At 41.9% G+C, this 18,340-nt stretch overlaps 1 protein-coding gene across 1 annotated transcript in view; it reads right to left on the reverse strand.

Moving 5' to 3' along the window:
* The window catches only part of p3h1 (prolyl 3-hydroxylase 1), a 25,241-nt gene extending 7,552 nt beyond the window's left edge, over positions 1-17,689 (reverse strand). Inside the window, exons 1-10 of the mRNA XM_039799180.1 lie at positions 17,126-17,689; positions 15,321-15,473; positions 12,919-13,108; positions 12,684-12,815; positions 10,829-10,968; positions 6,587-6,676; positions 6,425-6,477; positions 6,151-6,278; positions 3,879-4,006; positions 1,597-1,692 (exon numbers count right to left, since the gene is read on the reverse strand). Coding sequence (XP_039655114.1) covers positions 1,597-1,692; positions 3,879-4,006; positions 6,151-6,278; positions 6,425-6,477; positions 6,587-6,676; positions 10,829-10,968; positions 12,684-12,815; positions 12,919-13,108; positions 15,321-15,473; positions 17,126-17,587 — 1,572 coding nt within the window. The 5' untranslated portion in view covers positions 17,588-17,689. The remainder of the gene's footprint in view (positions 1-1,596; positions 1,693-3,878; positions 4,007-6,150; positions 6,279-6,424; positions 6,478-6,586; positions 6,677-10,828; positions 10,969-12,683; positions 12,816-12,918; positions 13,109-15,320; positions 15,474-17,125) is intronic.
* Positions 17,690-18,340: the final 651 nt, after the last annotated feature.

An 18,340-nucleotide genomic window follows, 5' to 3' on the forward strand; every position in this document is an offset into this window, starting at 1 on the left:
CCATCTGTAAAGTGTCCTGAGATAACTTCCGTTATGATTTAACACTGTAAATGCAATTGAATTGAATCAAAAACTGTAAATGCTGTTTATAGTGAGCAGGACTACAGACCTTCACGTAGGGCTGTGCAATTAATTGAATTTCGATTTCCCAGCGATCACCAAAATAGTATCATCGAGAAAAAAACGATTATTTTGCCATGTTCTGTTTTGCAAAAACACTCTTATTTTGTCTTGTGTTCTGAATGACACGCGCATGCGCACATCCGCATGCACACATCTTCCCCTCCCGAAGCCAGTCAGGGAGGCAAGTCGTGGTCATATCATCCGCTGGAATTTAAAACCTCAGCGCGAGTAAAGATGGCAGCAGCGTTTGGGGAGCAAAAAAAGGCAAAACCAACTCAGTTGTCTGGGAACAGCTAACGTTAGCTAACCCTGCGGTCCCTCTGCCTTTGACTGTAGTAGACGTTGTATTCCCCCGACACACTGTATTCACTTACTGTTTAAAACTGTTTCCAGCTTTGTGGGGGTGCATAGACATATTGCTCAAAACCAACATGAAAAAAAATAGTAATGTTCCCTCAGCATTTAGTTTAGTTGTTAAACTGTACAGTACAGGCCAAAAAACACACCTTCTCATTCAAATGCGTTTCCTTTTTATTTTCATGACTATTTACATTGTAGATTCTCACTGAAGGCATCAAAACTATGAATGAACACATATGGAATTATGTACTTAAACAAAAAGTGTGAAATAACTGAAAACATGTCTTATATTTTAGATTCTTCAAAGTAGCCACCCTTTGCTTTTTTATTAATAAGGGAAAAACTTCCACTAATTAACCCTGACAAAGCACACCTGTGAAGGTAAAACCATTTCAGGTGACTACCTCATGAAGCTCATTGAGAGAACACCAAGGGTTTGCAGAGTTATCAAAAAAAGCAAAGGGTGGCTACTTTGAGGAATCTAAAATATAAGACATGTTTTCAGTTATTTCACACTTTTTTGTTAAGTACATAATTCCATATGTGTTCATTCATAGTTTTGATGCCTTCAGTGAGAATCTACAATGTAAATAGTCATGAAAATAAAGAAAACACATTTAATGAGAAGGTGTGTCCAAACTTTTGGCCTGTACTGTATGTTGTCACTGTATGTAAATGAGCAGGGATGTTAAATCACCTGTTTCACGTAACGTTACTCTAAGGTACTGTCTATGTGCTGGATTCTTCCTAAGGTTAGCTAGCAAATAAGCCCACTGACAGCGACATTATTTTTGATATTTTGGCCCAGTGTTTAGTAATGCCAGTAGTAGTGATGTCATAGTGAGTGAACATGTGATGTGAGATGCACACTGTGTTATGTCTGTGGAGCTGTTTGTTAGCTGTGTAACGTTATGTGTGATATCTGTAACAGTAGTAAACCAGATGTTATTCTGATCCAAAGACTCTTTCTGTGAGATAAAGGACACTAACAGATTATACCCTGGACACTAGCCATTATATCCAAATGTTAACGAGTAATCGGGTTAAATAATCGGGATTTCAATATTGACCAAAATAATCGTGATTATTTTTTCCATAATCGAGCAGCCGTACCTTCACGGCCTTCAGGACGGTGACCCCCTGGAACATCTCACTGGGGGTGTGGGGGGAGGGGCGCCCGCTGTAGCCATCACCTTTCAGCGCCGCTGCCTGGGAGATATGCACAAAATCAACATCAACACGCTGACATCATGGACTCATACACACAACATCAACACGCTGATATCATGGACTCACACACACAACATCAACACGCTGACATCATGGACTCACACACACAACATCAACACGCTGATATCATGGACTCACACACACAACATCAACACGCTGACATCATGGACTCATACACACAACATCAACACGCTGATATCATGGACTCACACACACAACATCAACACGCTGACATCATGGACTCACACAAAACAACATCAACACGCTGACATCATGGACTCACACACACAACATCAACACGCTGACATCATGGACTCACACACACAACATCATCAACACGCTGACATCATGGACTCACACACACAACATCAACACGCTGACATCATGGACTCACACACACAACATCAACACGCTGATATCATGGACTCACACACACAACATCAACACGCTGACATCATGGACTCATACACACAACATCAACACGCTGACATCATGGACTCATACACACAACATCAACACGCTGATATCATGGACTCACACACACAACATCAACACGCTGACATCATGGACTCATACAACACAAACATCAACACGCTGACATCATGGACTCACACAAAACAACATCAACACGCTGACATCATGGACTCATACACACAACATCAACACGCTGATATCATGGACTCACAAAACACAACATCAACACGCTGACATCATGGGCACACACACAACATCAACACGCTGACATCATGGACTCATACACACAACATCAACACGCTGACATCATGGACTCAATACACACAACATCAACACGCTGACATCATGGACTCACAAACAAAATACACACGCTGATATCATGGACTCACACACACAACATCAACACGCTGACATCATGGACTCATACACACAACATCAACACGCTGACATCATGGACTCATACACACAACATCAACACGCTGACATCATGGACTCATACACACAACATCAACACGCTGACATCATGGACTCACACACACAACATCAACACGCTGATATCATGGACTCACACACACAACATCAACACGCTGACATCATGGACTCATACACACAACATCAACACGCTGACATCATGGACTCACACACACAACATCAACACGCTGACATCATGGACTCACACACACAACATCAACACGCTGACATCATGGACTCACACACACAACATCAACACGCTGACATCATGGACTCACACACACAACATCAACACGCTGACATCATGGACTCACACACACAACATCAACACGCTGACATCATGGACTCACACACAACATCAACACCTGACATCATGGACTCACACACACAACATCAACACGCTGACATCATGGACTCATACACACAACATCAACACGCTGACATCATGGACTCAACACACACATCAACACGCTGACATCATGGACTCAAACAACAACATCAACACGCTGACATCATGACTCATACACACAACATCAACACTTATATGTCACACACACAACATCAACACGCTGACATCATGGACTCACACACACAACATCAACACGCTGACATCATGGACTCACACACACTCACTTTAATTACAGGTGGTCCGTTGTGATTCCCCATACTGATTCTGATACCTGAACTTGCGTATCGGCCAATACCGAGTACCGATTCGATACCAGTGAGTTAAAAAAAAATACATATATTTGATGTTTTAACTGCTGTCTACTACTCTCCCTGTATGGTGCTCGGTTTGTGACAGAGACGTATAGAAGTATTTTTCTTTTTGTTTACATGATGCTGGGCCCGCCTGCCAATCTATCTATCTATCTATCTATCTATCTATCTATCTATCTATCTATCTATCTATCTATCTATCTCTCTTTTTTTTCTTCTCTATCTCTCTCTATATATCTATATACCCTCTCTATCAATCTCTCTATCTATGTCTATCTCTGTATCTATCTGTCTCTCTATCTCTCTCTCGATCTCTATCTATCTATCTATCTATCTATCTATCTATCTATCTCTCTCGATCTCTATCTCTCTCTCTCTCTCTCTATCTCTCTCTATCTCTATATCTCTCTATCTATCTCTATCTCTCACTCTCTCTCTCTCTCTCTCTCTCTCTCTCTATCTGTCTTCCTGTCTATGGTAGGCCTTAGATGATAACTCACATTGGAGAGGCGGTGCAGCTCCCTGCACTCGTCCTCACTGATCACCCCATCCAGCAGCACCCGCTGGGTGCCGTTCAGCTGCTTGGACGTCATGGTAACCTTGATGTCGTCGTACAGCAGAGCACCACCTCGAGGAGAAATGGCACAGGACCAAGGAGATTTAAAGTGGAACTGTCCAAATACTGAGCCTTTGACTTTCTCCATTACTGTTTAATTTTTACTGTATAGTTTGTTTAGACATGAAATATTAAAGCCTAGATCATGAGCCTATAGACCAATCACAATGGTTGTTTACAGTAACTTCCGGGTGGAAAACTCCTGCGTCCCGTACGTACAATTTAAAGGCGTTAAGCAAACGGGGGCCAGACACAGCTGGATATACTCCCGTCTCCTTCATCTAAAATGCATGTTCAACGCTTTCATATGTCAACCCTTTTCACTAGCCTTAGGCAGGAGAGTAGCGCTGAACAATTGATCGTTTTCAAATCAAAATCGCGAAGACTGCGATTAATCGAATGTGAAATACTTAGTTGATTGTTTGGTGTAACATTTGGTTTAACATTTTGTATTCCTCTTTTTATTATTACGTGTACTGTTTTTTCATGAGATAAATGTTGGAATTTGGGCGACCAGACGTCCCGAACAGTTCGGGACAGACCCGAGAAATCCCAAATCCCGAATCCTGCCCTAATTGTCCCGAAAATTAGAGCAAAAACTCATCACGGGAAAGCCGAGAGTGCTGGCAGCAGCAGCAGTGAAATCCTCCGCGAAATATGCCAGCTCCGGGCCTCCAGTGCAACCCAATCTCAGGAGGTATTGTATAGCTTTAGTGCATTTAAACTTTTGCTGTTTCTGTTATTTTAAACGCACAACCTTTTTGTCCCTTTTTTAGGTTATAGAGTAGATGAAGAGAGCGCAAGCTGCAGCCATGAGGCCAGGGAAAGTGCACGTCCAGGCAGCCACGAGAAGTGAATGATTTTTTTATTTGTAATTTCAGGTTTTAATGACAGACAGCTGAGTTTCTGAATAAAAATAATAAATCATGTTAAGTGCAGGTAGCCACGAGAAGGAGTGATTGGATTGGATGCTTAATTTGAATTTCTGAATGAATCTCATATTTATGATACTAAAATATATCAATATATATTTTGTGTAAAATAAATAAATATGCAGGAAATTATAATACATAATTGATAAGAATTAGTGCTGTCAGTTAAACGCGTTATTAACCCATTTTAACGGCATACATTTTTTTATCGGGAGATTAATGTTATTTGTTGCCTGGAAAACTTTGTAGTTTTTTTCACATGCTGTTACAACAACTAGTAACGTTAGTAGTAACGTTAACACCACCCCGGATCTAGCTAGACCGGAAACTAAACAACCGGCACGCCGCACACACTTGTTTGGGCTCGCGAGCCAGCCAAAGAGTAGCAGGCTAACGGTACGTTTTGAGTGGATGGCGAGCTCGAGACGCCGAAATGGACGCCACTGAGATTCTGAATGGAAAGTTTACTTTAAAGTGCCAATTTCCCCTTTGTGTGTCGATCGCACAGCGTGGCGACAACAGCATCCACACAGCTGATGGCGGCACTGATGGAGCACACAGCTGATGGCCGAGCGCACAGCTGATGCCAAGTCTCGGCCCCCCCTCGTCAAAGCCAGGCAACAAAAGCACAAAGCAAGCCGATCCACTTTTCCATGTTGATAAGAGCATTAAAATGAGAAAAAATAATGGGACAAAAAGAAATCAAGGGACATTTAGAATAGATAAAAATATGCGATTAATTGCGAGTTAACTATGACATTAATGCGATTAATCGCGATTAAATATTTTAATTGTTTGACAGCACTAATAAGAATATATGAGAAATAAATTGTATTTCGTAAGAGAATTGGTAAGTAAAGTTAAATATTGGGAGAGTTTAAAAGAATTATGACGGAGGAAGTTTGTTAAATAATTAAAAATGTTTTATGCGGAAGAAGGATTAGACAAGTGTATACTTCTTCCCACTCCTTTTTGGACATGTCAACGACAACAAAAATTATTATGATCTACCTATATGACCTGATTTTCTGTTTTCTTTTACATGTTCAAAATAAATTTCAAAGACGGAAAGAATTTTGGACCCTGCATATATCTCCGCAAATCCTGCAAGTCATATTTTTCTACCCGGAAGTGATTAATTTTTTTAGCGCACCGTCACAGTGATTCGGTCTATTTGGGACAAATGCACCAGCTTCTCACAAAACATCTGGGTGAAATATTCACCTTCTGGCTGCGTTATTATCATGGCAATGTCTGAGGAATCCTTCTTCTTCTCCTCAACCAGAGTCTCAATCTCCTTCATCAGGTTTCCTATTTCCTCTGTTATCCTCGCTGCAGTCTCTCTGTCGGCTCTGAGACACAAACACAGAAAGGTAGAATCACAGAGGCCACAACATGACAATACATCGATTCTTTCCGTGCACAAATGTGTGTGTGTGTGTGTGTGTGTGTGTGTGTGTGTCTGTGTGTGTGTGTGTGGCAGCGTCTTCAATCTTACTTCTGCTTGTCTCTCAGTTTCTTGGGCATGACATCTTCAGGAGTCCATGTGTCCTGAATACAAAATGACAGTAAAAGGGTACAAGTCGATTACCATCCTGCATGAAGCCCCCTGCATCAAATAAGCACAATGTGATCAATAGCAAATGATTGATTCACTCACCGGATCTACAAATGTGATTCCGAAGGCTTCGTATCCAAAGTAGAGCAGCTCTTTTTCCAGTATGGACTGCTGAATGTGCTGTTTCACCACCTAGAGGTAAACAACCAATTCAACTGTAAGTGCAGTGACATAGACGTTGTGTTCATGATGCATGATTAATGCCTAATTCACAGTTAATTCATGGTTTATCTCATGCAGTAAACACAGGGTTCTTGCAGGTTTTAGTAAGTCAAATTGAAGACCTTTTTAAGACCTTAAAGATTGAAATTGAAGACCTACACGACACATTACCAAAATAATGGGAACCGCTTGTAACCAACAGCGGAAATCGCTGTGCTCTAGCCATGTCTCGTTAAAAGTACACTTTCCCATTTTCCACACGTACAGTAGGCCTAGCTGAACTTTAACAAACTCTGAGGAGACGCAGACGGATTTCGCGAGCAGGTATTGCATTTATTGTGGGATTTGTAGTTTTATCACCGCGTACGTACCAACGCCAATATCCACCAGAAAGAACTACAACACACCGAACCAATGTTCTGAGGGCAGCGTTCTGCTGGTTCTGTTACAGAGCAAAGACTCTAGAGCTCCGCTTAGTAGGCTACGACTCCATACTTTCTCTTTGTATGCTACGACTCCATACTTTCTCTTTGTAGACTACGACTCCATACTTGCTCTTTGTATATTACGACTCCATACTTTCTCTCTGTAGGCTACGACTCCATACTTTCTCTTTGTAGGCTACGACTCCATACTTTCTCTCTGTAGACTATGACTCCATACTGTCTCTTTGTAGACTACGACTCCATACTTTCTCTTTGTAGACTACGACTCCATACTTGCTCTTTGTATATTACGACTCCATACTTTCTCTCTGTAGGCTACGACTCCATACTTTCTCTTTGTAGGCTACGACTCCATACTTTCTCTCTGTAGACTATGACTCCATACTGTCTCTTTGTAGACTACGACTCCATACTGTCTCTTTGTAGACTACGACTCCATACTTTCTCTTTGTAGGCTTTGAATTTCGACTCCATACTTTCTCTCTGTAGACTACGACTCCATACTTTCTCTCTGTGGACCCGACTCCATACTTTTCTCTTTGTAGACTACGACTCCATACTTTCTCTCTGTAGACTACGACTCCATACTTTCTCTTTGTAGACTATGACTCCATACTTTCTCTTTGTAGACTACGACTCCATACTCTCTCTTGTTAGACTCGACTCCATACTCTTTTGTAGACTACGACTCCATACTTTCTCTCTTGTAGACTACGACTCCATACTTTCTCTTTGTAGACTACGACTCCATACTTTCTCTTTGTAGGCTACGACTCACACTTTTTTTCTTTGTAGACTACGACTCCATACTTTCTCTCTGGCGACTTACGATACTTTCTCTTTGTAGACTATGACTCCATACTTTCTCTTTGTAGACTACGACTCCATACTTTCTCTTTGTAGACTACGACTCCATACTTTTCTTTGTGATAGACTCCATACTTTCCTCTCTGTAGACTACGACTCCATACTTTCTCTTTGTAGACTATGACTCCATACTTTCTCTTTGTAGGCTACGACTCCATACTCTCTCTTTGTAGGCTACGACTCCATACTTTCTCTCTGTAGACTATGACTCCATACTTTCTCTCTGTAGACTATGACTCCATACTTTCTCTTTGTAGGCTACGACTCCATACTTTCTCTCTGTAGACTATGACTCCATACTTTCTCTCTGTAGACTATGACTCCATACTGTCTCTTTGTAGACTACGACTCCATACTTTCTCTCTGTAGACTACGACTCCATACTTTCTCTTTGTAGGCTTCAACTCCATACTTTCTCTTTGTAGACTACGACTCCATACTTTCTCTTTGTAGACTATGACTCCATACTTTCTCTTTGTAGACTACGACTCCATATTTTCTCTCTGTAGACTACGACTCCATACTTTCTCTCTGTAGACTACGACTCCATATTTTCTCTTGTAGGCTACGACTCCATACTTTCTCTCTGTAGACTACGACTCCATACTTTCTCTTTGTAGACTATGACTCCATACTTTCTCTTTGTAGGCTACGACTCCATACTCTCTCTTTGTAGGCTACGACTCCATACTCTCTCTTTGTAGGCTACGACTCCATACTTTCTCTTTGTAGGCTACGACTCCATACTTTCTCTCTGTAGACTACGACTCCATACTTTCTCTTTGTAGACTACGACTCCATACTTTCTCTTTGTAGACTACGACTCCATACTTTCTCTTTGTAGGCTACGACTCCATACTCTCTCTTTGTAGGCTACGACTCCATACTTTCTCTTTGTAGGCTACGACTCCATACTTTCTCTTTGTAGACTACAACTCCATACTTTCTCTTTGTAGACTACGACTCCATACTTTCTCTTTTGTAGACTACAACTCCATACTTCCTCTGTGTAGGCTACGACTCCATACTTTCTCTTTGTAGGCTACGACTCCATACTTTCTCTCTGTAGGCTTCAACTCCATACTTTCTCTTTGTAGACTATGACTCCATACTTTCTCTTTGTAGACTACGACTCCATACTTTCTCTTTGTACACTACGACTCCATCCTTTCTACGACTAAGAACCTGGGAACCACAATCCCAAACTGGCAGTTTGATTTTCTGTGTACTGTATTTTTTTCTTACACACAGTATCAAAATATATTGCAATATGTTGAATCTTGCCCCATGTATGGTGATACGTATCATATCGCCAGATTCTTGCCAATACACAGCCCTAGTTTGCTAATGGACTGTGTGCAATCTAACATGAGCAGATGTTAAGGCACTCGGCTATAATGCAGTCGGAGTTATAATTGTTGATGTCAGAGGCCAAGGGGGACAGAAAAAGAGACTTTCAAAGGACTTTTAGGATTCAAGAACCTCTTTTCAGGAGAGCAGCCAACAAGGTATTCTGTTTTACCTGTAGAGCCTTTCTTCATATTCGCGCCAAGCGCCATTTTATTTCATTAATTTGTTTAGGTAGGTCCACCCCTCAAACATAGATCACCTCATACTTTGCCCATGGCATGAAAATTTCACTTTATGAGGTTTTTTAACATTAATATGAGTTCCCCCAGCCTGCCTATGGTCCCCCAGTGGCTAGAAATGGTGATAGGTGTAAACCGAGCCCTGGGTATCCTGCTCTGCCTTTGAGAAAATTAAAGCTCAGATGGGGGGGGGGTTTTTTTGGGGGGGGGGGGGGGGGGGGGGGGGGTTTTTTTTTTTTTTTTTTTCCCCCCCCCAAAAAGGGGCCCCCCCCCCCACAGGGGGGGGGACATCATGTTTTTAAAACAAAAAAGTGGCAGTTGGTCAAGGCCACACCCCAGATACAGTATTAGGGGACCACTAAGGTCTATATAAAAGAGACTTCAGATACAGTATTAGGGAACCACTATGGTCTATATAAAAGAGACTTCAGATACAGTATTAGGGGACCACTAAGGTCTATATAAAAGAGACTTCAGATACAGTATTAGGGAACCACTAAGGTCTATATAAAAGAGACTTCAGATACAGTATTAGGGAACCACTAAGGTCTATATAAAAGAGACTTCAGATACAGTTTTAGGGGACCACTAAGGTCTATATAAAAGAGACTTCAGATACAGTATTAGGGGGACCACTAAGGTCTATATAAAAGCATCCAAAGAGCACCATGTCATGGGACCTTTACCATTCATTATTATGGAAAGCACAAAAACAATAACTATAAATGCATACACATGCAGGGAAAGTAATTAATTTGGTGTTAGGGTTTTTTTGGGGAGAAGAATCACCCACATCTGTTTTTATTCCAAAACAGAGCACAGGCTCAAAAGTGAGATCAGTTGTGAGAGCCAGAAATCTCTGCATCATTCATCATCATTAGCATTGATCAACAACCCTCTTAAACCACTATAAACAGTGCAGCATGTGGACATTTAGAGCCGGCGGCATTCAAAATTCGTACTTATTGCTTCTTTAAAAGGCAGCAAACGTTTATGTGCTTTAGATTACCATCAATGCTTTTTCAGCGTCTCTTTTGTGCCCTTGAGTATATTTGAGTGCTAATGGAGGCTATTTTTCTCTTCCCGCATGTTGTGTGAGCTGATTTACTGCTGATCATTATGGATTCAGATAATACACTGCTAAAAAAAACTGCACTCACAAGGCGCTTTGGACAAAATCCTCTACTAAATGTAGTTATAGTAAGTTAGACCGACTGTACCTCTCTGGCTGATATAGTTGCTGCCTTGTCTTCACCCAGCACTACAGAATAATAAGCCAGGTTCTGGTTCATCACCACATCGGCCGGGTGGAACAACAGGAAGGTCTTAGCACACTCTATGGCCTGCTCGTACTTCTCACCTGAAGAGAGGGAACAGAAGGAGGAGGGTGAAAGTGTTATTCTACACAAATACTCTACTCCTAGGAGGAGTCCTCCTATAGGAAGTGTAGGATAATGTGTTTAGGAAACTTGGCTGGGCTCTTTTCACACACAAACATATTATTCATACTAGGGCTGGGTATCACCATTGTTTCCCGAATCGACTCCATTCCGATTCACAATATCAATTAGGTTACATTACATTACATTACATGTCATTTAGCCGATGCTTTTATCCAAAGCGACTTACAATTGCTATATATGTCAGAGGTTGCACGCCTCTGGAGCAACTAGGGGTTAAGTGTCTCGCTCAGGGACACATTGGTTGATGTATCGCTGTGGGAGTCCAACCCAGGTCTCCCACACCAAAGGCATGTGTCATATCCACTGCGCCATCACCACCCTTAGATTACGCAAATTTCAGTTACCATTTTGCTTGGATATAAAAGACATTCTCAGAGAACTTGTGCTGTAAATTGTACAAACACAAAGCAAGAAACACTATAATGATCATCATTTCATTGGTCAGTTACCGTGCCACTTGCACATTCCACTACATGACAAACCCTATGGAGCATACCACGTGACGTGAGTGCATATTTCGACAAGAGTAACAGTGGAAGTGAAGAAATAGATAGAGACAATAAAACGGAACGAATCAGAAAAGAGAAAGAAAAGTTGTGTCCTGTTCTCTTCATTTATATATTTTATACTGTCCAACCAGTAGAACATGGTCCTTATTTATATATTCATGTTGTAGCAGTCCAATATGACTGTCAGTTGAAATAAACCTTGTGTGTATTTGTTATGAATCTATTTTGATGCGTTTTCCCGTAACTTTTGTAATTTTACATATGTTTAAAAATATCAAAATTAATATCACATTTTGTCAATATCGTGCAACCCTAAAAGCAAGCCTGAAATATTTTTTTATAATGCACCAGGTTAATGTTTACATTATTTTTAGTTTAAAGTACTTTTTACTCATACGTCTCTTCAGACATGTGCAATGGCGGACTGTGAGGCAGGCGGTTAAAATAATTAGCTATTGCCTCCCTAATTACCTATAATTACTACCCTGGATTCCAGACGAACTTAGCCCCGCAACAGGGGGTCCAGGACCCCTAGGGGGTCCTCAGAGTCACTGCAGGGGGGCCTCCAAATAATTGTTAATTTCTTTAAGTTTTTTCGAAAATTAAAAAAAGTCTTAACATGAATCCAACATATTATTAGCAAATATAAATCCCCACTGCTTATTGGCCTATAGGTAAGGCAGACACTAAGGTAGCCACCGACAGATTAAGTTAATCCTAAAGATTCACTGTGCCACATGTATGTGTAACATTAACACCTGATTTATAAAATAATGCGATTATTAGGCTATTTTACTGTAATAGCTTAGTATTCTATGCAAAAAAAAAGGTAGGCCTACTCTTTTTATTGGTAGGCATACCTTCTTTTTGCATAGAATACTAAGCTATTGTATAAAGGCTTTAGGCCACCCTACACATTATTGTAGGCCCAGTTTAATATGCAACTTCATTTTAGACAATATATGTAGTAGGGGGTCACTGCTCCGTCTCTCTTTCAGTTAAGGGGTCCTTGGCTTGTAAACTTCTGTTACAGTCAGGGACATTGGACAAAGGCATACGCTACTCAGTACAGGCAGAAAAAGAAGAAGGGCTATTGGACTCACTGTTGTAGTAGGAGAACTGCAGGTAGTTGAAAAGCGAGGGGAGGAAGTCCTCAAAGGGCTTGTCTTTGCCGGCAGTTGAGGCCAACTCTACCGCGCAGTGCTGCTTACAGTTCAGTACCTGCATGTAATGGTCTGACACACACAAGCACATGTACACAAAGGAAAACGGTCAACAATTTCTCAACTTTCATATGAATCTCTTCTGCACAAAAAACACAGCGATGTACCGTCTCACCTGTCATGGTCTGGAACAGGTCTGCGCTGTACTCCATGTAGTTGTAGCCGTCGTAGTTGTAGGCTCCCTCGCACAGCGCTCTGCACTCCTTATCGGCGGTGAAGTACTCATTAATGGCCACTTCGAAGTGATCAGCCCCCAGGCCGAATGATTCGTCGCTGTAGTAACTCTTCCCCAGTAGGAACTCGGCCTGAGGAGAGAGGAAGCGGGCATCCAATGAGGTGGCCTATGGTCACCATTACAAAGGGGATGTTGTGTAATATTACTAGTGCTGACGTGTAAGTGTCATTTTCTAGGTAATAGCATAGTAGAAAATAATGGACGAAGCTCTGAAAAGTCTGAAAAGTGAAGCCAACGCGAAAGTACCTTAAACCGCATTCTATCTAATTTCCAGCAGGGGGCGACTCTACTGGCTCCAAAAAGAAGAATTACCTCAGCAAACATGTTCATAATGAGCATATGGCCTCAATCGCTAGTTTCAAGTCTTCTTCAATACAGCATGATGTTCATTTAGTAAATTATGGTCCCATTTATTTTTAAATAGACGATAAAGCAGGGGATGCTTTAGGACCTGTCAATCAGGACAGAGGCTTAGCGATGCTAACCATGCTAACACTGTGGACATTAAAATAGGCCTGAACTTGTTTTTGGGTGTTGTCCATGTTTTTATCTTAAACTTTGACCCTCTCAGTGTGTGTTTTCACTTCATCAAAGTGAACTGGAACATTTTGTCACCTAAAAATGTCTTGTTCAGCGTTCTGACAACCAAGCTAACTAGTTACAGCTAGTGTTAGCTGGTAACTTAAGGGAAAGTTTGTTGATTTTCTGTGTACTACTGTACATGCAGATGAATGGCAGCAGTACCCAGAGGTCCACGTTTAAATCTCCGCTGGATGACTCGGTTCACAAGGGTTGAAAATCAGCAACTTTCTCTCTTTAGCGTTTAGCTTAGCGCAGTGCCATTGCAACCATTAATAACATTGCTTTGGCCGCGTCATCCTCCCCAGGTCCACCCTCTCATCAAAAATCTCAAATTTGAGACTAACCAAGCTAGCTAGCTACCGCTAGCATTAGCTGGTAGGTTAGGCAAAAGTTAGCCGATTTTCTGTACTGCCGTACATGCAGATGAACGGCTCGTTTCAGAAGGGTTGAAAATCAGCAACTTTCTCTCTTTAGCGTTAGCTTAGTGCAGCAGCAACCATAAACAACACTGGTTTGGCTGCGTCATCCTCCTCAGTTCCACCCTCTCATCAAAAATTGTCCCGTTAACCAAGATGGCGACGGCCATATTGCCAAACCTGAGGCTTCAAAAGTTAATATAATACATCCATGCTTCAAAACGGCAGTCCAAAAACCAATGGGTGACATCACTGATGCTACGTCCATGCCTTGTATGGACCTTTTTCACAGCAGACATGTTGACTTGTCATAGTAGGAAAAGCACAGCTGATATTGATAACCTTAACTATGGCTCAGTTCCATCAAGTGTCCCAGTAAGATATTTCAGTGAGTCAGCATGCACAATACCAGGGTCTCTCCTAAGTGTTATGCAGCCATCAGAAATGGTTTAACACCAGGGTCTCTCCTAAGAGGAATGCAGCCATCCTTAATGGTTTAATACCAGGACCTCTCCTAAGTGTTATGCAGCCATCAGTAATGGTTTAACACCAGGGTCTCTCCTAAGTGGAATGCAGCCATCAGTAATGGTTTAATACCAGGACCTCTCCTAAGTGGAATGCAGCCATCAGTAATGGTTTAATACCAGGACCTCTCCTAAGTGGAATGCAGCCATCAGTAATGGTTTAACACCAGGGTCTCTCCTAAGTGGAATGCAGCCATCAGTAATGGTTTAATACCAGGACCTCTCCTAAGTGGAATGCAGCCATCAGTAACGGTTTAATACCAGGACCTCTCCTAAGTGGAATGCAGCCATCAGTAACGGTTTAATACCAGGACCTCTCCTAAGTGGAATGCAGCCATCAGTAATGGTTTAATACCAGGACCTCTCCTAAGTGGAATGCAGCCATCAGTAACGGTTTAATACCAGGACCTCTCCTAAGTGGAATGCAGCCATCAGTAATGGTTTAATACCAGGGCCTCTCCTAAGTGGAATGCAGCCATCAGTAATGGTTTTGAATACACCTGTGCTTTTCCTACTATGACATGTCAACATGTCTGCCATGAAAAAGGTCTATACATTTTACGGTTAATAGCAAGGTAATAAAATGCCTTGAGAGACATTTTGCCTTTATTTTCCACCATGTTTCACACAAAAAAGTACTGAAATGTGAGCAAAATGAAGGAATAAACATTATAGACAATCAGTCCCCCTCTAAAGACTGCCTTAGAGGCTACGAGAACAAAAAGGCCATAAACTCGTCAGACAAGGCGTTTGCTCTCACCATATGTGGCCTGGCCTCCAAATCTTTGAAGTCCTCTGGCTGTACTCCTGCCATCATCCTGTAGTAGTCCAGGTTCTGTTTCATCTCCACGTGCTCCGGGTTGGCCACGAAGAACGTGTGTGCAGCAGCCACTGCCTTGTCCAGCTTATTGATCTGAAAAAAAAAAAAGATTCAGGAGTCAGCTCGTCCTCTCTGATTGAAGGTGTGATAATCAGTAATCCACTTCAAAACACCTACAGGCCCTATTTGACAGGACTGTTTACTGCTGCTGTGTGATAGTTTCCGCTTCTCCCAAACAGGGTTTAGTCTCTCGAAAGGCGCCGACACACCAACCCAATTAGCGGCCGTCGGACAGTCTGGAGAGGTCGGTGACTCGAGTCTGTTCGGTGCCGTTGTCAGTCGGAGGAGCCGTCGGCGTTAATTTGGGCCGATTTGACTTGTTGAATCGGCCAGTGGGCAGTCGGACTCAATGACCAATTACCCGGAAATGGCGAGCGGAATGAGCGTGACTAGAGCCTCTCAAAATCTGACGAAAATCTTTTAAACTGACCTTTGTCGATCTGAAATGAAGACAGATTCAGCAAATGGCCTATTTCTCAATTAAAATGTTTTCAGAAACACATTTCTGTGAACTATATTTGGTTTTGAAATTCGGGAGCAGCCAGACCCACGTGACGCGTTCGTCCAATCAGCTGTCGGTTTTCATTTTTTTGGGCGACCATACAGATTAGCGCCGCCTGCTGTTACGGAGACGTATTACGTCTCGCACACGCGCAGAACGTACGCTGCTTATTTACACATCCATTAGACACAGAGCAACATTAGCATTCATGTTGAGTCATGTTTAAGATATTTAAGATATATTTCTTCCACTTGCACAGATTTTAGTGGCAGATTAAAATTCTGCAGGAGCTTTTTTCATTAAATTGCTGCTTTCAAGTTCTGTCTGAGAGTAGTATTTTCGACTATACACATTATCCAAGAAAACTGCTAATATGAAGAAAAAAGAATTTGGCAAAGATAACAATATTGTATAACTGTCTATCTTTGCCCATCTCACTTTACAGTTTAAAGTACTCCAATGTGCCAACACAGCTGTACATTAAGTATGAGTAGGCACTTAAAAAACAGTTTAGATAATCCTAGCACAGGCATAGGTTTAGTCTTAGTTTATTTTATTTTCATTTTTATGGTGTGACTAGTTTATTTTAATAATTTTTTTTAATTTTAATTTTTCTTTTTCTGTGGTTAGTATTTCAATGGGGAAATGATTATTTTTTTTAAATGTATTGTTTTGTATTTGAAATCAGTAGCATTTGAAGGCAGCACTTTAGGCCTTTAAAACCGCTGGATCCCAAAAAAGATCGTCAGACTCCACAGGAGTTGACTCCACCTAAAGACGTGGCATGGCTGTCTTGGTTTAGGGGGGGTGTGTGGGGGTGTGGGGGGGGGGGGAGCATTTACAGTATCCAACACCAAATCAGCTCTGAGTCAAAGCTTGAATGAGTTCTCAACTAAAATGTGTTGAAGTTATTCACTGTGTTCTGGGCCTGCATGTCTAGTAGGGACTTGTGGAACTATGGAGGCTAACTTTCTATCGGCTGTGTGTGATAGGGCAGCGCTGATAGCAGTGACATTTGTAGCTAACGGCCCTGTATACTACAGACCATTTTACAATTGTAAACATTAACATTCTAAATCAACTGACAGAAAATTATCAAAGGGCCAGCCAGGCCGTTGCCTAGCAATGGCATTCCATCGAAAACGTCCATAGGCTACTAAACTATATATTTAAATAACGTTACCTTAAAATATGCGGCTTGCAAGTAATTATATGGGGTCCTCTTTTTAAACTCCAGCTCCACGTCTGCAGCAACTTGATGCAGAGTTGGGTAACCCAGTTTCTCGGTCTCGCAGGAGTTCACACAGTCGGCCCGTTTCAGGATTTTCTGGAAGAATCCCAGGTCCTCCACAGACCCGGCCCCCGGTATGGGAACTCCCAAGCCGGACAGACGTTCCCCGAAAGCGGTCTGGTTGGCGCAGCTCAGCCGGCACTGAGCCTTCACATTGCGGACCGTAGCTTTGTTCCTAAGCGCCTTCTCCATGTTCAGGACGACGGTCAGCCAGTCCCCCTTATAGTAGGCTTCAACCGCCTTGTCGAAGAGGAAATCATAGGGCTCCAAAACGAAGTGGCTGCTCACATCGGTGTCCGAGCTGCACAGTGGAATAATAAGGCAGGAAAAGAGCAGCGCACAACGGAGCTCCATGGTGCTAAAATGTCAGGGCTCTGCAGCGGGGCAGGAGCCTAACCAGGGACCAGAAAGTCGGTAGAGAGAGGAGGAGGTGTAGCTAACTTCTTTCTCCCACAGTAAGTTGTCTGGGGCGGGGTTTGTACAGTTGTTGCCCCCGGTAACCCCCACAGCCCCCTTATCCCCCGCTCTCTTGATACTTCCCTCAGTTGCAGTTATGGGACATATAGACGAAAATTAGCCTGTATGGCTAAATCTGCCACATTTACATGTTGGACTCTGTACTCATGTTGATTAATTAATGTCCCTTTTACATTTAATCAATCTAAAAAACAAATTTAAAGGAAAAAGTTGCTCACAGTCACATTCAAAGTAAAATAATAAGAAAAGAGCTAGTCAATAAGTGTAGGCTATGAAAGTAACATGGCTACAGTGCAAGAAATACAAAAGTTGAGTAGAAGTAAAGTGAGATTAGTATGTAGGCAGAAATATGTGATAATAATGCTATAGCGTCCTACTGTGGGCCTACAATGTGCAAGGGAAAATGGAAAATAAGTTGACTGACTTAGAGCTGCACAGATTAATCGAATAATCGATTAGCTGTCAACTCTTAAATCAATCGCCAACTAATTTGATAATTGATTAAACGATTTGAGTTATATTTTTGCAGTAGCTCAGTCAGTAGGGAGTTGGGTTAGGGAACTGGAGGGTTGCTGGTTCAAGTCCCAATATGGACCAAAGTATGGTGGTGGACTGGTAGCTGGAAAGGTG

The sequence above is a fragment of the Perca fluviatilis genome, chromosome 4 (assembly GCF_010015445.1).
Source record: "Perca fluviatilis chromosome 4, GENO_Pfluv_1.0, whole genome shotgun sequence".
NCBI lineage: Eukaryota > Metazoa > Chordata > Actinopteri > Perciformes > Percidae > Perca > Perca fluviatilis.